At 44.9% G+C, this 25,123-nt stretch overlaps 2 protein-coding genes across 2 annotated transcripts in view; one reads left to right on the forward strand and one right to left on the reverse strand.

Annotated features, from left to right (window-relative positions):
* The first annotated feature begins 3,553 nt into the window (after window positions 1-3,553).
* SELENOP (selenoprotein P) lies at window positions 3,554-13,344 on the forward strand. Its single transcript, XM_083154159.1, has 5 exons — window positions 3,554-3,698; window positions 7,131-7,346; window positions 8,421-8,633; window positions 9,465-9,582; window positions 11,406-13,344. The coding sequence occupies exons 2-5, from the start codon at window positions 7,144-7,146 to the stop codon at window positions 11,754-11,756; spliced, it is 885 nt and encodes a 294-aa protein (XP_083010285.1). The 5' UTR covers window positions 3,554-3,698; window positions 7,131-7,143; the 3' UTR covers window positions 11,757-13,344.
* Window positions 13,076-25,123, reverse strand: part of CCDC152 (coiled-coil domain containing 152) — a 62,193-nt gene continuing 50,145 nt past the window's right edge. The window contains exon 9 of the mRNA XM_083154172.1: window positions 13,076-15,142. Within this exon, the coding sequence (XP_083010298.1) occupies window positions 15,020-15,142 (123 nt within the window). The 3' untranslated portion in view covers window positions 13,076-15,019. The remainder of the gene's footprint in view (window positions 15,143-25,123) is intronic.

Below are 25,123 nucleotides of genomic sequence, written 5' to 3' on the forward strand. Positions count from 1 at the left end.
GGTACCGATCAGCCTGCTATCGCTGGAGCTCCCACCTGGTACCGATCAGCCTGCTATGGCGCACCTTCCACTGCTGTTACAGCCAACTGTTACACATTCATGCTGCAATTGGCTGAATCTTGTGGGTCTGACCCTGACCCAGGGGTCATTGTCACACAGCATAGCTGGAGCTCTGCTCCCATACTACGGGCTCTGGTTCTTGTAGACCAGCTGAAAGCACTATAAATATATATATATATATATATATATATATATATATATATATATATACTGTATATAGAGCATAAAATGCTCTGTTCCTGGACTTCCCTGGTAATGTAGGATTGCCATCACCTGTGGGGAGCTAGGTAAAGGTGTTTCACCACAGGTGCTGGCAATCATACATTACCAGGGAAGCCCAGGAACAGAGCATTTTCTCCCGCGTGGAGAGGGTCAGGTAGGCAAGTAAGTACATGGTATCTGTTGTTCTGACAAACCGATAACCTACTGTATCTTATGAATGAAATGAATAACAAACCCCATGTGAGCATCCAGTTACTGCTGATAACAGTTTCCTTAACTACAGAAAAGTTAATCAAATGCTTTTCCTATCCAGAGCACAGCAAATATTTGATTTTATAATACACCCCCCCCCAGATACTATAACAAAAAAGTTGAACAATACCTTCTCTATTAAATTAAAACGTTTTTTAGGTTTGTTGTCCAGGGCCCCCCACAGAACTTAATCTGCCCCTGTGTGCAATATATAAGAAACAGTTAAGATTTCTTGTGGCCACTTATATTTGTTTATTATTTCAAAATGCATGTAACCATAGGGGTCACTGTGCCTTAAGGTGAGTACACAAGGGTGCAATTTCATGTAAAATCGCTGGGAATATGGTCGCTGAGCGATAAATCGCCAGCTGCGCGCTCCCGTGTGCACTGCCTAATGGTCGCTGGTCGCAGGAGCATGCTCCTGCGACCAGCGGCTTTCCCCGGCGATCGCTGTGCCGGGAGGTCAGCGCCGGGGAGATCAGCCTTGATCTCCCCAGCCCCGTGCCACTGCTCCCTCCCATCAAAGTGACAAAGCGCCTGCTGCTGCTGCGCTCCCCCTCCGCCCCGTAGCAGTGTCTCCTTGTCATCGCTGATGAAAAGGAAACACTGAGCAATATGATTGCTGGGGATATATTGCTAGCAATATATCCCCAGCAATCATATTACCCCGTGTGTACACAGCATTACAGCCAATGCAGGGAAATGGCACTGATGATCCCAATTGAATGTATTTATCTCTACCTCTAATTACTTTTCTTCCCCAGGAATTTAACAGATACATAATGAAGGTAAGGTGCGATCAGAGAGATTTCTAGACACTTCCGGAGTCCGGAAGATTGCTGCTATTACGGGGAGTCTCTATGACAATCGTGGAGAGTTGGAAGGTATGATGCAAAGGGCCTAATTCAGGCCTGATTGCACCGCTGCGAATCTTCAGAGCCCAGCGATCAGGTATACGCTGCCTGCCAGAGTGAAATACCCCCTGTGCAAGCCTGCAAATGGTTTAGCATGGCTTGTGAAAAGCAGCTGGATTCGCTGCAAATCCTTTCGCAGGCCACTACCCATCGAATCATTTTCCAAGTGTGTGCAGTCTGTGCGTAGCCCAGGACTTAAGCCCTGTACACATGCATCGATTTTTCCCGATTTTCGATTCGATTTTGCTTATAGAAGCAAAATCGAATCAAACCCTAAATGAAATCTAAAGTTTTTTGTGTCACTTTCGATCTACATTCGATTCGATGCCCGCTCCCGTTTTCACAAAATCGAACATCAAAATCTATTGTGCAGCCAAGGATATATCGAATTCGATCTAGTAAATCGAATGTGTATGATGTACTATGAACGTATATCGAATTCAATATCTAATGCAAAAGTACAGATCTAATGCCAAATCGAATGGAAAGATCTAATGCCAGATCTAATAGAAAATCAAATCTAACATTGAATCAAAAGCAAATCGATGTGAGTGTACAGGGCTTCACTCTACGGCTGCAACAGTAACAGGCTGATCGGGGCGAAGCTGACTTTGAACACACCTTCCCTTCAAACGCCTGTGCCACTCCCAGAAAATGGGCAGTTACCGCCCCCAAAACCCGGCTTCATTTCAATCACGTTGCAAACGACCAGCGATTTAAAAAAAAAAGTAGCAGGCTTTCATCGCCTACCTTCTATGGGCCATATGCATTCGCAGTCTATCGATAGTTACCTGGCCTGTAAATTTGCAGCGGTGCGATCAGATCTGAATTAGAACCAATGTATGCATGGTATATAAAGGTGCGTACACACGGGGGCGATTTTGTGTAATATCGCGGGAAATATGGTCGCTAAGCGACCACATTGCACGCGATGGGAGTGTGCACCGGCGATATATCGCCGGGTGCATGCTCCCGTTTTTGCCCCTGTGGTGATCGCTGGTCGCAGGAACATGCTCCTGCGACCAGCTGATTACCACTGCCGGGCTCCCCCGGCAGTTTCTATTTCATCAGTGACCATCTCTGGTCGCTGATGAAAAGGAGAAACTGAGCAATATATCTCCCCCGTGTGTACGGGGCTTTGAATCATGGCACCCTAGAGTATCAAATTTTTTCATGGCACCCCTAGCCCCCCAAAAACGAATTCGATTGGGTTTATATGCGATTCTAAGGGTCATTTATGTGGTAAAGGGCAGGATTTGCATCTGTTTGTACACATATTTCATGATAGGCAGCCACCAGAACTGGTTTTGCCCATAAAAATTAACCATAAATAGTTTGAATTGGTCCTGGACCACCAACCTGAGGCACCCCTGCAAGTGTCCTGAGGCACCCCAGGGAGCCACGGCACACAGTTTGGGAACCACTGAGTTAGATGAATTCAAGTTAAGGCCCATACACACTGGGCGGCTTTGAGCTGAAAGCCGCTCAAGCCTGCTGTTTTGAGTGACTTTCAGTTCAAAGCCGCCCAGTGTGTATGCCCCTGCGGTGATCGCTGCTGCGCGCTCCCGCATCATCGCTGGGAAAGCTGTTCAACTGCTGGTTATACCAGCAGATGAACGGTTTTGAGGGCAGCTTTGCATAGCGCTCCACTATGCAACGCCGTCCTCCCCCCTCTGTTGGCACCGGGCCGGGCGAAAGCCGCTCAGTGTGTATGCACTGCGCGACTTCCCCCCCCAGCAATGAGAGCGATCATCACTGTCCATACATGCAGGGCATAGTCGCCCAGTGTGTATGGACCTTAACTTAAAAACAATTAGAATAGGAATTTGCACTGCAAAGAGAACAGCAGTGTGACTGCAAACTCTGCTACTTGATGCCTCTTCTTCCTCAATATATCCCAGAACACAGAAGGAATGTAAGGTCGGAGGCACTCCCTAACCAAATTGGAGCGATCCATTGTCTTATAGGGGGGCAATGCTATAGATCCATCTCTGCCTTATGCGGCATAGTGACACCTTTTCCATATTCCGCTCTTATACATAGACAAAGTACCTCAGCACAAGTGCATCTCAGCAGCTGTAGCCCAGGAAACTATGACGTAATAGCTTTACTTTCAGGACCGTCCCACCGACGTGCCCCGGACTTTGAGTCTCACTCTTGTGCAGACTGATAAACAAGCTCAGTATAAATAGGGAAGAGACCGAATTCTGCACAGAGGCAGAGCACAGTCTGCAGAGGACGAAGGACAGAGTAAGATATATGCAATGTTATGCTGTTTGTAATGACTTAAACTGCTTGTAAGGCTGCTGCTGCTTCATTGCCCTGTAATTGCTACATAGGATTCTGGTATAAATACTCATTACAGGTTAATAATGTAAGCAACTACCAGCGATATCATAAAGCTTTATAGCAACTCTCAGGTTACTTTTGTAAAGTTCTGGGGAAGATCCTCCAACCTGCAGCTGGAGATATAGACTGCAAATAATGCTGGCTGGTTGCACATCCTAGAGGGCAAGAGCTGGTAACCCTTTGAGGGCCAACAGTGCTGTGAGCAATCCTCAGAAATGCCCTTATTCTGGTTCACTCGCAAAGGCAAATTCCTTCTCAAATGGACAAAACCATGTGCACTGCAGCGGGGCAGATGTAACATTTGCAGAATTATATTTGGGTGGGGTTTTACTTCAAAGTGAGATCTATATTGCAATGTAAAAATAAAGCAGTCAGGAATTTGACTTTGCGAGTGAACCAGAATAAGGGCCATTCTGAGGATCGCTCACAGCAAGAATAAGGGCCTATATCTGCTAAAAATGCCTGCATCGCTCACAATACAAAGACAGCCAAGACAATGTCTTGAAGTTTAGTTAAATATTGCACCCAAAAAAAGAGCAGTCGCTGTGAGCGGCGCTGGCATTTTTAACGGATATTTTGAGGATGTCTCCCAGCAACGTTGGCACTCAAAGGGTTAATTTATACAAAAAAAAATTAAAAAAAAGTTTGCTTGCCAATTTTCATGCCTATTTTGCAAATTTCCTCAGCGCTCAAAGGATTAAAAATGCTGTTTCTGGAAACGGCGCAGGTTTCTGCATCCTGACATCAAGTTATAATAAATGCAATGTGTCTTATCTTGGTGCCCCAGCTGCAGAACAGCGACCGTATCATTGCACAGACTGGTATTAAAAGAAAACGGATCAGAATTTATTTTTCCAGATAAACCTGAACTTTTTTTAATTTGCTAGATCGTTGCTGAATGGAACATTTCCATTACTCTCTACCAACAGGACCACAGGCTGCGGGCACAGCTTATCACTGGGTTATTGCAGTCAGCATGTGAAAGCACGGATATATTATACTGTAGCAATTGCTTTATTATGAAACATTTTTTCAAACTTTTTTTTTTCTTTTCTTTTCTCCCCTGCTGAGTGTATTCCAAGCACATGCAATGTATAAAATAAGTATTCCATTATACTGTTATGGTAATGTGTAATATTAAAATGGCACCAGTAGAATCTGTGGCTATATACAGTAGCTATTAGCAGAAAAGCACATTTAAAATACATACAGTATTGAAATATATATATACAGAGAGAGAGAGAGAGCGCGCAGGTAGAAATAAATGCACAACGCTATCCTGCTAATGTGACCATGCCAGGTCAAATATTGTAGGACAGAATTTAGGAGACCAGCACAAGTCCACAACTATTCAACTCTGAAAAAAGTATATTTAATGCAGAATAGCGAACTTCCAATTAATTAATCCATAATAGCAGTGACACCCAATAGGCAATACACATGAAGCATCTCCTCGAGGGTTGGGATCATTTGGTCGACATGGGGAAAGGTCAACATGGTTCTAGGTCGACAGGACATTAGGTCGACACAAGCATTAGGACGATAGTGTCTAGGTCGACAGTCAAAAGGTCGACACAAGCATTAGGTCAATAGTGTCTAGGTCAACAGTCAAAAGGTCGACATGGGGCTTTTCACTGTTTTTTTTTTTAAACTAATGTCGACATGGACACAGTTTAAAGTGCATTGCATCCCCTATGCTTTGGGCACACTATTTTATTCTCCCATTATGCCCTAGTGGATGATAGGGCATGAAATACCGCCTGTCGGCACATGTCGGTTCAAAAAACTGAAAAACCCCATGTCAACCTTTTGATTGTTGACCTAATGCTTGTGTCGACCTAATCCCATATCGACCTAATCCCACGTTGACCTTGACCCATGTCGACCTAATGGTGTCGACCCAATGCTTGTCGACCAAATGACCTTATCCCCTGGCCTCAATGGCCGTTTCGGTGCTGCCGCATCTTTGTCAAGAGGGATCCTGACCCCCATGTAAGCTTATTTATCCTAAACCTGTGACAGCTGCTCCCCTAGTGCTAATTCAGGAGCTGTGTTCACTTTAGCTACAGTATAATGTGTCAGCAGTTGCCAGGTTCTTTAAGAGACCAGTTGTTAGAGTAGGGTATGTGGTCCCTTGGCGATGGGTTGCAAACTTAAATGCATTGATCAATTCATGAACTAAAATCTTATTATTTATTTAATTGTGTATTAAATTGAGTTAGTTTAATATGAGTGTTGAGCCTTGAGGATTTGGTTACAGGCCACTGCACCCCAACCTGGGAATGGCGAGTACTGTACATTTCTGTCAAAATGACGGCTTAAGGTGCCCATACATGTACCGATTACACGGTACGTTTTGTGCTAAAATAGCATTGCATCGTATTGCATGTGATGCGATCAAAACACAGTACAAAAAGTATGTGCAGCACATAGCACACATCGCACAGGGAAAATCGATGCGTTTATGGGCACCTTTAGTCCCTATCTGCTCCTACCTCAGATCTCTGTAGTCACAGCTGTCTCCCTCTCTCCATATCCAGCAAGTTTGAAACGGATTATTTTCCTTTCACTTTCTGTTAAGGAGTAATTTTGTCTGTCAAGTGGCCTCTAGTGGTCACTGGCGGTACTTCACCTCAGCGGTAAGGCGTATTTAGCCATAGAGAAAACAGGCATTGGTATAATTGGCGGTGCTACGATTCGCCTCATCAGGTCCCCTAGCGGAGGATGCAGGAGATTTGTCTACCTTTCCAGGGTGGGGGCTGGAGTACCACCCAATTTTTGAGAGCCTCACGACTGTTTGGGGAGTACACAAGCTGCATTTGTACTATGCTGTACTGGCATACCCGCTGTACATTGTTATTATTGCCAGACAACGAACATATTGACATACAAAGGCTGCTATTATGGATATTATTGCAGTTAGGACTCGCCCAAAACGTGATTCTCCCTGGAAGTTGGAGAAGGGCCCATATTAGTCAGGTCAGGTTCTTGTAGAAAGGAACAGGCTGTGCTCTATAATGTGTTTACATTGTGTCTGCGATATCGGTTCTGCCAGAGCAGTGATATACTGTAATCATAGCAGCTGCGGAGAGAGCAGATTAATGTTACCTGTGCTGAATAACAACATTGTTCTGTAATAATCCCCAGTCTTACCTGTGAATCATGAATCCAATGGGTTTGTTGCTATGTACATTACTGTAGAATTCCCCTTCTGATTGTTTCTAGCGTTGGGAGCTGCGGACAATGCCAAGATTAAAGCACAGGGCTCATAGCTGTCATGGAGTTGTATGGAGTCTAGGCAGTATTTCTGACAATGTGTTTGTTTCCTTGCAGGTGAAGCCCAACCATGTGGAAGGGCTTTGCTCTTGCCCTGGCTCTCTGCCTTCTCCCTTGGGGAGGGGCAGAGGGCCAGGGTCACCGCACTCTGTGCACAAAGGCGCCACCATGGAAGATAGGAGCGCAGGATCCCATGCTGGACTCAGTAGGATCTGTTACAGTTGTGGCTCTCCTCCAAGCCAGCTGATACCTATGCCTCCTGCAGGCTTCCAGGTGGGTCAGCTTCCGTTTTCTGTATACCTGTACTGTATGCATACCACCCAACCATTCCACAAAGTACAAAATGCTCTGCTCCTGGACTTCCTTGCAGTGGAGGGGCTGCCAGGGCCACCAATAGGGGGGTGCTGTGGGTACAGCTGTCTCTAGCCTCAGCCTCTGGAGGGGACCGGGCAGCTCATTTTGCCCATCGCAAACCCCCCAACTGCCTCCGCTGTGCTACCTGCGCAGGCTTCTTCAATGCAGGGAGCTGGTGGCCAATTAAAATGCTGCACCAGTTTTTGAGCTAATCAGAGCTAGTGTACCGTTAGCCAATCCGAGCGGCTGCCGGTACACGAGCTCTGATTGGCTCACCAGCCGGTGCTGCATTTTAATTGGCCGCTGGCGTCCTGCATTGAAGAAGCCTGTGCTTTTGGATCTGCAGCGTTCAGAAGGAGGGGATGAGGGACTCGGAGCAGGAGGAGGACATTAAGTGAAGGGGGGGGGGAGATAAGGAGGGGGTGGAGGGGCCCGGACTGGAACTCAGTCCCAGGGCCCAAAATTCCTAGTGGCAGCCCTGGGGGCTGCAGCACAGTCCAAAATTAAATTAATTGAGTCCTGGCCGGTGATGTTTGGCAGTCGTTGGGGTGGCAGTTGGTGAGGCCATTTGAATTTTGGACTGCACTACAGCCCCACCTCTGTAACTGCTATTGGCAAGGAAGTCCAGCAGCAGAGCATTTTGTGGATGTATTATACCTGCAATTATGTATTACAGGCACATCGTATGTGTTATTTACTAACATATGATTGATAGGTTGGACCCAGGAGTGAAAAGACTGGAGAAATGGACCAATGAAGAACTTGCTCATAGCAACCAATCAGATTTGAGGTAGCATTTATAAAGTACATTCTATAATTTGATAGGGAGAAGCTGATTGGTTTCTGTGGCCAACTTACCACTGGTCCACTCCTCCTCTCTTTTCACTGCTTGCTTGTACAAAGGACATATACCAGTCTCCCACCAAGAAAAGCCTATGAGACTGAACGCTGAGACTTGCCCTGTCCTAATGTGGTGGCTATTGGTTATTGTAGTTTGGATGAGCTGCGGTTGAAGCTAGAAAATGAAAGCTACGTGGATGTCTCCTTCGTGGTCGTCAATCATCAAGATGAACGTTCCCGGGCAAAGTACAGTGACTTGAGATCTAGGGTCCCAGAGCACATTCCTGTGTATCAGCAAGAGGAGGGAAAGCCGGACGTCTGGAGTCTACTGAGAGGAAGCAAGAACGATTTTCTCATTTACGATCGGTAATGACCCTGACTGCAATATTATGTGATACACGTGATATGAGTATACACTATATTATTATTAGCATTTCTTTATATAGCGGTACAAGGGTTCCACAGCGCCTAATAATACATAAATGAGCAAAACACAATTAAATAATGACAGAATAAGGCAATTTTAAGACAAGGACATGGTAAATAAAGACATTTCCGTCAGGGGACAAGGCACTGAAGCAGTTATTAGGGTGGCAGAGATATAAATATTCCAAGAAAAGCGCATGAGGAGAGGGCCCTGCTCGTGACAGCTTACATTGTAATGGGAAGGGGCTGACCGGTAGGAGTGACACAGAAGGGGTAGGATTGAGCATAAAAAAAAGTTTAGGAAGAGAGATGGCTGGGTATAATGAAGAAGTCTTGAGAGACCATTAAAGTGTTGTAGGGAGGTGGAGAGTCTGATAGGGAGGGGTAGAGAATTCCAGAGGTAAGGAGCACAACGGGCAAAATCTTCAAGGCAGGAATGGGAGGAAGTAACCAGTTGACAGAAGTGGCGGAGTGTAATGCTCTCTATTAAATGTCACAGGTAAAGTCAGTGATTGGGTAAAATTGACATCAGACAATAGATTCTGGTTACTAGGGTCAGTAGGTCACAAAGTCTAGTGTGCAGGTCTCACATGATGCTCAATCTCTTTGAATCTATTTGCAGGCTGGAGTCTGAGTATCGGTAATACTCTTGAATCAGGACTATCGCAAACTTGTAATTTATTTTGTTGTAGAAAAGTTTTTAAAATCGGAAGACTTTCTACCTAATTAAATTTTACTGTGTTTTTTTTGTTTTTTTTTTCTTCTTTCCAGATGCGGGCGACTGGTGAAACACATGGTACTCCCTTTTGCATTCTTGCAATTCAATTATGTTGAGGATGCCATAAAGTCAGTGTACTGTGACAGTCCCTGTGCCGAGTGCAAACACCAGGTAATTAAATGGCTCCAGCACAGAAGAAATCTCATATGCTTATTATGAGATTACGTTAAAGGGAATTATTTCTGGAGGAGACAAGTTTAAGAAAAATATGTTACGTGTTGTTTTTTTTGTTCTAAAGTAGGAAACCCAGTTTCTGGGGGTTATTTTATTCAAATCTTAAATAATACATTTTTGGATTCTAAACACATAGTGGATCAGTTTTTATTATTATTATGTGTGTACTGTCCGTCTGTTGTATGCTGACCTATACTGTGCTTTGAATGACTGTTATAGACAGTAAGGGGGTTATTCAATCTTGGATTCCGACAGTCGGAATCCTGGCCTGTTTTGACCCAGCTCCACAGAGATTGAATAGGCGGAATTCAATGTTCCACGTGTCGAGAAGTGGTCGTGTCAGCAGAACCGGCAGTGAATTCAACAATCCATGGCCGTTTCCGACAAAACAAATCCAACTTGTTTTTAAAGTCGGATCTGTTTTGTCTACATTCGCCTTCAATACTGTCGGAAACCGCAGCATTGAATAGGCGCCGGAAGCTATTTCCTCTGTCGGAAATTGTGCCCGACATTGAATACCCCCCTCAGCCTTAGATAAACTGCACATTTAGGGTTCAGTATAGCGCTCCCGATAATACTTATATCATTTAATTACATTTGTCCTTAACATTTTTAAAAGGCCAAACGATATTTTTCCATAATGGTCAAACCGCTGGCTGCCATGGGCTCTGTGTGTGGCTTCCTGTTTAAGTCACCCTTTTTATAGAAGAGTAGTAGGGAGTTTTATCGAAGATAAGATGTTGCTATGGCCAACCACTCAGATTATATCTAGAAGGTTCTAAATAAATAAGAAGTAGATTCTGATTGGTTGCCCATTCCAACATCCCATCTGAAATAGAACTCCCTTCTTAGTAAATAAACCCCACAACAGAGGCAAGACTACCGTTAGTGCAGTTCCTGGCACACTGTTCCTCCCCCTGCCTCTCCCTGTCACCATCTGCCTCTCCCTGTCACCCACTGCTGTGCTGCATATTTTGAACTTGGGTTGGAATGGAAGGGGGGTGCTCATATTATATTTTTGCACCTGGACTCACCTACGAAAAAAGTTCTGTCACTGCCCCACAATGTCAATTTTAGCTATTGGACACCGTGTTGGACGTAAGGCCCCCAGATGAATCCAGGTCCCAGTGCCTCTAGTCCACCCCAATCCATGTTAGCCCCCTTGTGTATGTAACTGACATGTACGGTATTGAGTCCTTTCCTGAAAAGTATACACCTTATCGGGCAATAACGTTTAAGCTTTCACTTTTTTAACTTATCCCAGAAACAGAGGAACATGTAATCATTTCCAATTTAGGCTCTCAAAAAAAACATGGCACCTTTCATCAACATTATTTGGTACAGATAAACCTCTAACTACATTACAGTGATCTATTTAAGAAGCATTCAATTTTCAGATGACCGGATTGTTCGCTTTTCCTTGCGCTACCTCCATGATTCGTTTTTATGACTCTATTATTGCTTTATAGCCAATCTCTGTATAATCATACAGAGTCTTTTTTATACATTGCCCTTGGACACAACAGTTAACTCCCTCCTGGAATGAGTTCCATCCACTGCACAGCACACCTCATATATGTGTCATATCCATGGATAACATAAGAAATTACCAATTAAACGTGAAAACAGCAACAGAAATAAGATAGATAAAGTAGAATATTTAGAAAAAGTTGTTGGGTGACGTATACAAACCATTTAAAGGTTGATTACACCCTTTATTATTATAGTTACTGCTCTACTAATAATATGCTATTTTCTAGGCTACTGATGACATATGCAAGATATCAACGCAGGAGTTGCCAACGAAGGACAATCCCGGTGAAGAGTTGGAAGAGACAAAGAAACAACCCCATCACCATCATAAGCACCATCATCATAAGCACAAGGGTCATGGGCACAGTGGGCAGAAGGAAGAGGCCGCCATGGAGGAACCTGACAGACCACATGGCCACAAAAAGAATCGCCACCATGGGGAAGACTGCCATAGTCAGCGCAGTAGGGTAGAAGAGCGTAAAGAGTTGGGTGAACGGGTGGTAGGCAGACCTCAGGGAGAAGTTGTCTTTGTCCCACCTAGAGAGGCCGATGCACCAGCTCTAGACAGCAAACTCTGAAAACAGGCCAAGGCCTGAAAAAAGCAGTTCCTCTGAGATTGGGAAGAGGAGTCAGGCAAGGCTTCCAACAGCTGATGCTGACATTGCAGACAGCTGTCCTTTGAGACGGCACGGAACGGCGTCACCTGACAGTGCAACAAGGGTCTTCCATCTTCCTGCACATGACAGGAACTGATGAAGGACACCGTCAAGGAAACCTGACAGTGACGTCTGTCCCAGGCTGCATGACACACAGCAGTTGTGGGCCAGCCTGATGACAAGCTCCCCTCAGAAACTGAGCATCGTGTTGCTTGAGAATGATCGAAGGACCAGAAGAACTGACAGTGACAGGAACTCTGAAAGCTTCACCAGTAAGGTGCTGAGATATTACCACCTCGCAGTGCTCCTGATATGCATCTCCAGCATAAACTCCACCAGTGCTGCGACAAACCTCATTTATATAAATAAGACCACTAACTATTAATAACAACCGACACAAGTTTGCAGTAACATCCGCCAGAACATTGTGGCACAAAAGGTTGCAATATAAAATATAAATCAGTGATCTAGAACAGACCCGTTCAGCCTGTGGCTCTCTAGCTGTTGTGGAACCACAAGTCTGGCAAGGCATGTTGATACTTGTAGTTCCGCATCAGCTGAAGAGTCGCCGGTTGCCCTGGTTTGATCTAGCGGGATGCATATTCTGACCACTGTGCAGTATTTCTGTCTCCTGAGATCAGTGTGGGATAAACTGTTTGATGCAGAGGAGGATAGCAGTGCTAGCTGCCTGACTCCTAAACAGTGAACAGATTAACCCCACGGTGGGCCTGACATCTGAGCCCCTTACCATCCTACAACACGCAGATCAAGTACTTTGCCTCTCTCGTTCACCGCTTTAAATTGTGGTTGCATTAATGAAGGCCGAAGCAGAAACTAGGAAATAGGGGCTTTTGTCTGATACTCGCAGTCATAACAGGATGGGGGACTAGAGAAGAAAAACAGCGCATTAATCGTATTTCATCTCCTTTATTTTCATTGTTATTTTCATTTGTTTTACCACTCCATCGTCCACCATTTTCTTTTGCTTTAACTGTGTAACTAACCAGAATTCTGTTAGAAAAGAACGGGTTATATCTATAAGGTTTCTTCATGGCCAGTTTGAACTCAAAATTTAAATTGGCAATAATTCTAGGCGCTAATCCTGCCGTGTATTATGGGTAACATTATTGCCAATTTAAATTTTGAGCTCAAACCCGCGGACAAGTTGCTTCGTAAATAGAACCCCAACATGTTTTTACATGGTGCAACCACTGTACTTTTCCAGCATTTAACTATTAGCATTGTTTTTTTTCTTGTGCGTTTTATACTGTACTACACCTACAGTTTCTCACCTTCTAAATACTATGTTTTGGGATACAAGCAGGTTTGTGAGTCTCTTGTTGTAACAGCAGATGCTGTAAATCAATGATGGTTTATAGGGAAATCAACTCCTAGTCAACCTGAACTAACTTTTATGGCAATGCTGTGAAGCAGGAATGTTGCATGTGTCAGCGAATGGATGAATATATGTCTGGCATCTCAAAACATGCACAATAAATGTTTAAATACACTTTAGTGTCCTTGTCCTGTGTTTATAAGTAATCGTAAAGGGGGAAGGGGAAGACTTGGTGACGTCAACGCAAGATGCCGGAAATCTGCACTCAACAACCTTAGTAAGATTACCTCTTCGCCATGCCAAACCCAGACCTCCGGCAGTTCTACAGATTCTATCATTGTGTTCAAAGTTTAAACAGCTGGGTAATTGCCAGTTAAACTCCTGCATTGTGGGCTACAGTTCTTGGTAAACCCAGGCCAGCCATAGACAGAGTTAATATGACAATGAGCAGGCCTGGGAGCAGGGTAGTTGGGGCGTGTATGAATTGTTATGTTGACAGTTTCTATGTCAACAGTCAATAGCGTGACCGCTATTGGTTGACAGGCAAAAGGTTGACATGGTCAAAGGTGGACACAAGCACTGGGATGGTAAAGTATGAACAAATGTTTTTTGTTTTTTTTTAAATCATGAAAAACTCACGTCAACCTTTTGCTTGTTTTGACCATGTCGACCAAATGCCTGTTGATCAAAAGTGGTTGAACCTTTTGACTGTCGACCTAGACACTATCAAACCTAATGTCCGCATACCAGGTGGGGGGGGAGCAAAGCAATAAAACACGGTTGTATACGGAGCTATGACTGGCATTTCCCTAACCCTTCCCCAGTGTATATACCAGGGGGGCATTGATACTTCTTTCCTGCGCTCACGGTCCACTACGGAGCCCCCAGGTAATCCGTACCCACTTAGATCCCTGGCCCTTGAATCAGATCTACTGACAATGTTCAAAAGCAGTGGTTCCCAACCCTGCTCCTCAAGTACCCCCCAACAGTGCATGTTTTCCAGGTCACCCGGCAGGTGCACTCATTATTCAGACACATTTTAAAAGATCCACAGGTGGAGCTAATTATGTCACCTGTGATTCTATGTGGAGACCTGGAAAACATGCACTGTTGGGGGTACTTGAGGACCAGGGTTGGGAACCACTGTTCTAAAGGATTCTGTGTATTTCTCAAACCATGGAAGTCCCATGTATGGTTCCAAGAAACTGTGCGGGTTGTCATTATACAATAAATAGTGGAGTTCTACTTGTAAATGCATTCCAAAGGGTAAATTTACTAAAGGTGATGTTGCCCATAGCAACCAGTCCGATTCTCTATCATTTCCCTATTGCATCCTAGAACATGATAGACTGAATCTGATTGGTTGCTATGGGAAACAACACCTTTTCATTTTTAGATGTTTTAGTAAAATTGCCACTAAGGCTCTTCCATGTGACAAAGTCTAACTTTTCAGATTTACATATGAAGTGGCCACACTAGGGGGGTGTAAGACACACTGGATGACAACAGAAAAATAACAGAGCTGCTCTGTTATTTGGGTGTCACAACCGGGGTGGTGTCACCAAGCAGCAGTGAAACCAGAAAGAAGCTGGGGGCAGCCCAGCAGCTCCCATAGTGCTGAGCAAGGACCAAGCATGAAGACAACGTGGGCATGACACCACCTCAAAATGTCACACACACGGGGCTTAGCTTTGCAGACACAAAGCCACTTCTCCATCCACATATGCGCACAGGAAGTCCAGTACTGGGGGGGTGACGTGTGACTAAGAACCCCATGTGGACACCCACCCTTGAGATGCCACTTTTCATATGTGTGCAGATCAGTACGGTTTGTTTTTTACGGCAGTCTTCAGAAACGCCTCCTCTTCAGACGGGAATCGAAACCACCGCTGAGCCGTCTCTCCAAATCCTTAATTGTGTTGCGGAGAATTTCAATCTCCCGGTTCTTCTCTTCCTGAAGATGCTGAAGTTTCTGTGGGAAGAGAAGCAGATGGAATGTTCCTGATAAGGGTTAGTGAGCAAACAGTATTTCCACATTTCATGAGCACTGTAACAATGATTAACCTGGCCAATGCTGAGAAGTTATATAACCGTAAGAGGACAAGGTGACCGATTGCACAGATTGTACCTTGAAAGATAATTAAACCCAACCCAATTATAAAGGTACTTTTTCCTTTTACATTTTGCCAGATGCTAAACAGCATCTTAACAGCATTCAAATGGTATGTGGTCATTAGTTCGACAGTGTCTAGGTCGAGAGTCAAACGGTTGATCACTATTGGTCGACAGTCAAAAGGTCAACACATTAAAAAAGGACGATGTGCATTAGGTCATTATAGTCAAATAGTCAACATGAAAATTGTCGCCATGGGAAAAAGTTGACATGTTTTTTAATGTTTTTTTTACCAACTTGTTCATACCATCCCAGTTGGCATTAAAGGAGAATATAATATTGTGCCAAGTGCAGCAAGGCACTGTGCCCAAAGAGAGGGGGCATGGGCCACTTATACGATGTCCATGTCAACAGATGCAAAAATTTGAAAAAAAGATGTGTTTTTTTGCTTGTGTATTTCATGTGATTATATCTTAAGGATCTCATTAAAAGTTAATTTAAGTGTACCCCAAATGTAATTTTTTGGCTTTAATTTTGCCAGTGCAAAAGGGCTCTTCCACATACATTTCCAGTAGATCCTGTACCAAATGTTCTTTGCAGGCAAACAAATCAAAAGTCAAATGTACTATAATTTCTCTTAAAATGACATAAATTCTCCCCTACTGTCTATACTTTTGATATAAGGTTATAGCAAATTTGCGTACCACACAGTGGCTTGTTGCAGTATGGAATTAGTTCAGCAGGGTAGGTGAACAGGACTCAGCTCACTGGCAAAAATGCTTAGCGAAAGTCTCTTTGAAAAAAAAAAAAGGTTTCTTTACCACTTTCTGATCATTCCGTTTAGTGTCCAGTACAGTCTGGGAACATAGTGTACAGTCACAGTATAAATCAAAGCATGATAGGAGGTGCCTACAGTAGATTGTGGCAATATAGAAAGAGTTTAGCAACATCGACAAACATGACCACTGGAACTGAGCTCACTGTGTGAAATGCTTTGCAAGTGTCGCTTCCGCAAAAAAGCTTTTTTTTTTTTGTAGTGTGTCTTGAAATGACATTACAATGTTAAGCATATCCAGCATATAGTTGTTCGGTAATCAGCCAAATTGAAGTTGCTTATTAGCAATCAGGTCTTAATCAGAATCTTAATACCGTCATTCCAATGTCATTAATAACTAAGCTGTTTAGTTTGGGACTTAATGGATTAATTTGTAATTGAGTTTCAGATTTTCTAACAAAGAGACCGCAGTTGGTTAGAATGGGAAGTCCAGTGTCAGAGGAGACATCGTAAATACGGGTGTCCAGTAGGGCTGTGTTCTCAGCCCCCCTTTTGGATTCGAGTGTCACCTTTTGACTCTGGCTTGGAGTGAAGCTAATCATTTAATGTAATACATAATACAATCATATTACAGCATCAGGCAGCACGGACGGTGTAATGGTTAGCATTACTGCCTCACAGCACTGAGGTCATGGGTTCGATTCCCACCTCTGCGGAGTTTGTATATTCTCCCCGTGCTTGCGTAGGTTTCTTCTGGATTCTCCGATTTCCTCCCACAATCCAAAAAGATACAGGTAGGTTATTGCTTTCTAACAAAATTACCCCAGAATGTCTGTGTGGTCATGCATAAGTGGTAGGGAAATTAGATTGTAATCTCCACTGGGGCAGGGACTGATTTAAATGTTCAAATGTACTCTGTAAACCTCTGCGGAATATGTGTATAAATAACTTGTTATAATAAATACATCAACCAAACTACACCAATGTACATCTCGTCGCTTATTTCTCCCAACCCGACCTCTCCGCTCTTCTCAAGATCTATGTCTCATCCACACTCATTACTCACTCCCATGCACAATTGCAGGACTGTCTTCAGGCTGCACCCTGTGGAATGCCCTGCCATGCACAATAGCTCTCCCCACCCCTACAAAACTTCAAGCATTCTCTGAAAAGTCAACTTTTCAGGCAGCTTATCAGATACAAGGAATGCTCACTCAACCATCATAAGCTTTTCTATCCAATTATATCCCCACTGTACACATATCCTCCATATATCTTCTCTTTCTTCACTTTTTCTTCCGGTTCATCATTGCTGGGATGTGATATCAAGCAGTCCACCTAGAACCCTTGCTATCCGGTGGACAACTATGCAATAGCACCTACAGTATCCTTAGTTATAGAGGTAGGAAGGCCCTGCTCGCAAGCTTACAATCTACATTGAAATAGGCATTGATACATGTTTGTTATTACCCAGTTTTGTTTTATCTGTGTCCAATTGTTAAGCGCAATGGAATTTTCTGCACTTTATAAGAAACTGTGGTACTCTTTACCTAGCACGGCGCCCACGATTTTGATCGTGGTCATCGCAGGTAAAAAAATCGCGGGCATTGAATGCACTAAAAAATCGGGTGCGATGCGACCGACGCGATGCCCGCGATTTCCCATAGGGAACAATGTTAAATGTCTCAATTGTCTCAATTGACCCGATTTTCCTGTTCAATGCCTCAATTGACCCGGTTTTTCCATAGGAAACAATGTTAAATGGCCCACAGAGGCCAAATAGCCACCCTGAAGTGTGAAATGGCCCCCACAATTGTTAACGCCACCCCACGATCAACGTCAACCCGAAGCGTGGCGAGCGGCGGCGGTACGTGTCCTACGACCTTTTCATACCCCCACTATCCACGTCGGCGTGGAGTTGAGAATAGAATAGTGTGGCGAGCGCAGCGAGGCGAGCGAACGCGGATACCTTCACAGGTAAACGCGTCCCTTCGCGGGCTTCACAGGTATCCGCGTCCGCTCGCCACACTATTCTATTCTCAACTCCACGCCGACGTGGATAGTGGGGGTATGAAAAGGTCGTAGGACGCGTACCGCCACCCCTCGCGGGCTCGCTGCGCTCGCCACGCTTCGGGTTCACGTTGATCGTGGGGTGGCATTAACAATTGTGGGGGCCATTTCACATTTCAGGGTGCCTATTTGGCCTCTGTGGGCCATTTAACATTGTTTCCTATGGAAAAATCAGGTCAATTGAGGCATTGAACAGGAAAATCGGGTCAATTGAGACATTTAACATTGTTCCCTATGGGAAATCGCGGGCATCGCGTCGGTCGCATCGCACCTGATTTTTTAGTGCATTCGATGGCCGCGATGGGCGCCCTTCTAGGTAAAGAGTACCGAAACTGTTAATAAGTAAATAAACTAACTAAATAATAATATTAATTTCATTTATATTGTACTTTTCTCCCACAGGATGCTGTACATACATCCAAAATATGGTACTTAGTACAAAGGCATTAGAATTAATTATTGATGTATGTTTTTGGATTTCATTTAAGAAAATTAAAAATATAATATAATTAGGCCTCATCCCTGTGTCTTCCCTGTGATTCATGGTCCACAGGAGAGGCGGATCTAAAATGTCTTTTAGCACCGTCCCCTCCTCATGCTGCTCGTGATTCCAGTGGTTCTCTCCCCCATCCTGCCCGTTTGTCTAGGAAGCATGGCGAGATACAGAAGATGCACCTACTCCTCCAGGAGTGTGGGGACTACAGAAAAAATCTGGAGTTTGCTGCAACTTTCAGGTTTAATGGTTGTTGTGATAAAATTTTTACTAAATTCACAAAGAGAAAATGTATATTTTTGCTAGAATTGAGCAATCTTCACTTGCCGGACACGAGCTCCAATAATAGGCTATTACTGTAGGGAGTTGAAAAACAAAGTGATAGCTACTGCTACTTGCATTACTTCACTTTCATTGTGCCGGGTACGAAGTACACCACTACGGGCTGGCTATAGGGATGCAAAGGATTTTTTTATGTTCATAATTGTGATCCCCTCTCCCTGGAAGTTGCCAAGTGTGGCACATAGACCAATTGTTGGTATTAGCTACTGAAGCCAAACTTGGGGAATGCTTTTGTAATGAAAAATGGGATCACAACAGATATATCTGTTATGTCAACTCTGATAAAATAAAGGGATGATTAAAATGTTGTCAAAATGTTCCTGTGGTCTATCAGTTACTTTCCTGGTTCAGCAGGAACAGTGTCTCCAACGTTGTCTTCCAGGTACAGCCAGCTGGCGTTGGCTCTGGTTGTTACTGTAGCAGTCCTGTCAGTGAGTATCACTAATCTCTTATCCTCCACTTAGCGCCTAACAGTGGCGGAACTTGTGGGTTATGGGCCCAGGTGCAGAAATATAGTTTGGGCCCTCTCCTCCACCCCAACCCAAGTTCCCAATATGCAGCATACCAATGGGTGACAGGGAGAGGCAGAGTGTGACGTGGAAAAACAGTGGGCGACAGGAGCAGCAGTGGACCCCTTAGTCCTCATGGCCTTGGTGCACTGCACCTCCTGCACCAATGGTTTTTCCACCTCTGGTACCTAACCTTATTCTCCCCTCCTACAGTCTAGGCCAGGCATGTTCAAACTGTGGCCCTCCAGCTGTTGTGAAACTACACATCCCAGCATGCCTTGCCACAGTTTTAGTATTCCCTAATAGTCGAATTGTAGCAAGGCATGATGGGACTTGTAGTTTCACAACAGCTGGAGGGCCATAGTTTGGACATGCGTGGTCTAGGGGAACCCCTAGAACCTAAATATAACCCTCTTCCCCTTGCAGCCTAAGCCTCTCCGATGTAATCGCCTAATCATAACCCTCCAGTCCATGCAGAATGTTGACATTTCACGTGTCGACACTGTGAACATGTCAACATTCTGCAGATATCGACAAGTTCCACTCAGCAATTCACAAATATTGATATCGTAACTGTTTACGCTGGTTTCAACATTATGACTGCAGACAAAATGGGGCTGAGTGCGATGTGGTTAAAGGTGACATGGCAGAAGCAGCAGCAATGCACTAAAATGATAATACAGCAGGACAAGTGTTTATGCATTTATGATCTAGTGCCGTGTCAGAAGACGCAGCATCAGACCAACTTTGACATCACCAGCCGGCTGAGTGGCCCTGAGGTCACACAATCCAGAAGCCGCAACTCCTTCCAAGACATCAGCAAATCACACACAGACATTCTAGGGTTAATTTTTTATTTTTTTTTGGAAGCCAATTGACCTACCAGTATCTTTTTGGATTGTGGGAGGAAACCGGAGCACCCGGAGTAAACCCACACAAACACAGGGAGAATATACAAACTCCGCACAGTTAGGGCCATGGTGGGAATCAAACCCATGACCTCAGTGCTGTGAGGCAGTAATGCTAACCATTACACCGTCCGTACTGCCCACGAATCAAAATTTCATTGAATCAGACCAATTTATAAATGGATGAGATGTAAGCTAAGTGCTGTTATTCACATTCTCATTGCCTACAGGAACATACGGAATAAGTGCCCTGCACAGATAGAACACACTAGAGACCCTTTCTTATTAAATCAATGCAAGTCTTACAAGATTCTGTAAGGATATTATTATTACAGTTCAAGAGCCTTCTCATGTAGTAAACAATGATGGGATGTTACTGTTTAATGATAGGCTTGTGGGATGTTCTACTGCTTTCTCCACTCAAATATAACTACTGTATGACCTTTAGATTAATTGAGCGCTCCCATACTCCCCCCCCCCCCCCCCCCCCCCTCCAGAATGTATGCAGGAAATTACATTCCATCCAGTATGGGAAAGGAGATTGCCTGTAACCTGCAATAACTCAACGTAAGTAAACAAGGCTGCAAATCAAGCATCTGTGCCTTAAGGCCACTTTCTTGGCTATATTTTCTGCCTAATTATTCAGCTTAATGATGCCATCTGATGAAATCCCTACAGCACATATGTACTACTATGGGAGACTGGTGGGCTCTCTGAACTGGGCACATTTGCTGGGTGCAGCGTTTGGCCTCAGATTGCTGCCTGCAGTCTGAGCCAGGTGTGTTTGGAGGGTCATGTCAGAACATTAGCTCAATGGAAACTGAAGGACTTTGATGTCCTGGATTCAGCTTGGTGCCGTTATTTACAAACATGCTCTTGGCAGTGGCGTAACTTGTGTAAGGCAGCCCCCGCCACTGCTTGGAGGAGCGGGGGCTGCGTGGGCGCCGGAAGCCTCTCACTCTAACCTGCAGAGCTGAGGTGAGGTCCGTCCTGTCTCACTCCGTCTCTCTCCCTCCCTTCCTCCCAGCAGCAGCAGCATTACAGACAGGAAGTTCGTCTGTGTACACAGTACACACAACCTCCGTCCGCGCAGGCTGGGCAGCTAAGGAATCGTCCCTCTCCCTGCTTTCTGTTCTTGACTGTCCTGCTCCAGCGGCTGCCTTCTATTCCCCTGCACTCTGCACTCCGGTTACAGAGCCCTCCCTTTCTACAGGCTTCAGCACAGGAGCTGAACACAACAATAAGGTTAACTCTTTCAAAACCTGGTTTTCTACAGTGGTATGCAAAGCATTCAGTGTCTGTGTCATCACATGTCAGCATATTTGTGTCAGTGTCTGGGTGTCTGTATTATGTCTCTAGATATCAGCGTCTGTCAGCATCAGTGTCTCTATGTGCAGTCCGTGTGTCAGCGTATCCCTGTGTATAGGCGTCTTTCAGTGTCCATGTGTCAACATATGTGTCTGTGTCGGCGTCCATGTATCAACTTGTCAGCGCCCGTGTTTTAGGATCTGTCCATTTGTCAGTATCTGTCTGTTTGTCGGCGTCTGTGTGTCCATGCGTCAGCATCTGTCTGAGGGGCTGGGGGCATGCCAGAAGCTCACAGAGCGCTTAGCATGCCTCCATAGTGATGAAAACGGGAGGCATGGCTTGTGGGAGCATTATTCCCAATTAGCCTTTCCCCCTCTCAGTGAGGTCACACCCTTTTTCTGGCGGCAGTGCGACTTCGTCGACCGCGGACATCTCGCCCGAGTTCAGTGTAGTGCGAGATGTCTGCTGAATTCTGACGTTTTTTTAAAGGGGAATTAGCTTACAAGGCAAAACCATGCCAAACCATGCCTTGTAAGTTAATTCCCCTTTAAAAAACATCAGAATTCAGCGGATATCTCGCACTGCACTGAACTCGGGCGGCATGAAATTCCGGCCATAGTGTAAGGTGCATTTAGATTTGTGGAGTATAAGTTTAATGACGGCATGTGGCATATAGTGCAAGGGGCATTATGATGTGTGACGTAATGTTTAAGGGGCATGGGGGGGGGGGGCGCCAGAAACTTTTTTGGCTGGGGGGAGCAAAATTTCTAGTTACGCCACTGGCTCTTGGTAACCAGTTTAGTCTCTCCTCCATTGCTATGCATGTTACCTCTACACCCCTGCTTGCCAGAATAGTGTCCTCCAGAGGTGTAGGGGTCACAGCATACTTGCCTACTTTTGAAAACTAGTTTCAGGGAGATTATAGTTGGAAATAGAATTTTGCACAGCGCCCCATTGAGGGGGCGTGTCATGCTCCACGCAAAGGGTGTGTCTAGTTCCATATATGGAGAGATTGTGAAAAGAGATTGTGAACGTGGCACCTAGAAGTGTGGGTGTGTACTGCTACATCTGAGACAAATCTTTTATAATGACTTATATCCAAATGTAGATGAGCCCCAAAGCAGTTAGTAAGAGCTACTATACTTGGTAAAGTGCTGGGAAATGGGGCTGATGTTTCAATGTAAATGTATCTATCTCTTATTCCTTTTTTCCCCCAAAAAACAGTGTAATGTGGGCTAGGTGAAATGAGGGAGATTGCTAGACTAATGAGGGAGAGAGGGAGATTGCTGCTATATCAGGGAGTCTCCTGCATAATGCAGGAGGGGAGGTAACTATGATGTAACAGTGTAATGCGGGCTAGGTGAAATGAGGGAGATTGCTAGACTAACGAGGGAGAGAGGGAGATTGCTGCTATGTCAGAGAGTCTCCTGCAGAATTCAGGAGGGGAGGTAACTATGATGTAACAGTGTAATGTGGGCTAGGTGACATGAGGGAGATTGTTATACTAATGAGGGAGTTTGCTGCTATGTCAGGGAGTCTCCTGCAGAATGCAGGAGGGGAGGTAACTATGGTGTAACAGTGTAATGTGGGCTTGGTGACATGAGGGAGATTGGTAGACTATTGAGGGAGAGAGGGAGATTGCTGCTATTTCAGGGAGTCTCCTGCAGAATGCAGGAGGGGAGGTAACTATGGGTCACAGAGTAGACCGTAAGAAGGTCAACAAATAAAAAAGGTTAACATTCCTTAGGTCCACAGGGTTGAAATGTCAACATCAGTTTTCCACTGTTTTGGTGTCTATGTCTACATACAGATGGAGCCGTTCTCATCCCGCCGTCCGCTACATCGCGATGCAGCCAGCCAGTCCTCTCTCCGCTATGGATGCGACCGCGTCCGCTGGCAGCCACCAGTCCTGATGCAGAGGACAGGGGGGCTGCACTGGCAATACATGACGAATAGGCCGCAGGGGACAAGGGCCTGCACCGATGGGACATGGGGGAAAGAGTCCGGAGAGACTGTAGCAGTGTGTGTGGTTGGGTTGATGGGTAGCAATGCAGTAGCGCACGCAGGGGGGGTTTCCAAGTACCCAGACCCCCCCCCCCCCCAGTGCCTATTCATTGCTGTCCGTGAGACACCAGTCAGTCTGAGCCTGCAACAAAGAAAGCTGCTGTAGACTGCAAGTTCAGGATGCAGCCGCATAATAATGTAATTGAAGCAGTGGCGTAAGTTTGTCCCAGTTGCCCGGAGGCAAGATAAATATATTTGTGCCCCCCCCCACACACACACACACACACTATTATTCAAAATGTATATAGTCTGTTATGAAATATATATTATATACTGCATATATAAATATACACAGAGAGAGAACACATATATATATATTTCAGAACTCAGCCACAGAAGCAATTTTGATGGCTTTCAATTAATGGTTTTAAACTGGCAGGGGAGGAGAGGTGCCCCCTTGATAGCAGGAGCCCGGCGGCAGATGACTCCATTGCCTCCCAGAGTTCTGCCTCTGAATTGAAGCATCTGGACATGTGAAGTGCCCAGCGCTGCAGTCCTGTCTCCCCTCCCCATTCTTTTAGATGTGCCCTGCAGTGGAGCTTATGCTGTGCGTCTGCTACCGGGTCTCTTTCTGCCAGGACTCAGCGATCAGGAGCTGGAAGAAGTGTCAGGCGGATGTACATGAAAGTAACACCGCTGCCTGATTCATTGAAGCCACGGTGTGCACGGAGCCCTTGCTGTGTGGATACAGCGGGCAGAGCCGGGCCCCTGTGAGTGGTTGGAGGGAGGGAGGGGGGGGGGTGGTGGTGGATTTGTGAGGCACATGGCACAGGGGATAAGTAACCCGGGTTCCCCTCTGTGAATGGGCCCCAGTACCCACCATGGATCAATGCGGGCAGCTGCCATCCTTGGGACGGTAAAATTGTATAACTGCAAGGTCTCCCCCCCCCCCAACCCTCCCTTGCAGAAGTCTTACCTCCCTCTTCAGCCTGACCCCAACCCTGGTGCCTAAACCTATCCCCTCCCATGCCCGCAGCCTAACGCAGACGTGTCAAGATTGTTTATTAAATATGATTTGAAAGTTAATATATCCCAGATGAATGCGTTACGCACATGTCTTTAGAGCGCTTGTCTGCATATAAAAGACGATTCCGTATCTGTGTTCTAACAAACCAGCTGCTCTATGAAAACGTGTTGTACAGTATGAGAAGTCTGTCCTCTAGTGGCTAGTGGCGAGTATTACACATATACAGTGTAATTATTAGAGACAGGATTATATGCAACATAAAAAGCTTGAAATATGCATGCAAATATGAATGAAAAATACTTAAAATATGCATGAAAAGTGTCAAAATATGCTACATTAAATAATAAAAAAAGTTATTTTTTACTTGTTTATTTAAAAATCAGCATACAATTAGTTGCAAATAA

The sequence above is a fragment of the Crinia signifera genome, chromosome 1 (assembly GCF_055691185.1).
Source record: "Crinia signifera chromosome 1, ASM5569118v1, whole genome shotgun sequence".
Classification (NCBI taxonomy): Eukaryota; Metazoa; Chordata; class Amphibia; order Anura; family Myobatrachidae; genus Crinia; species Crinia signifera.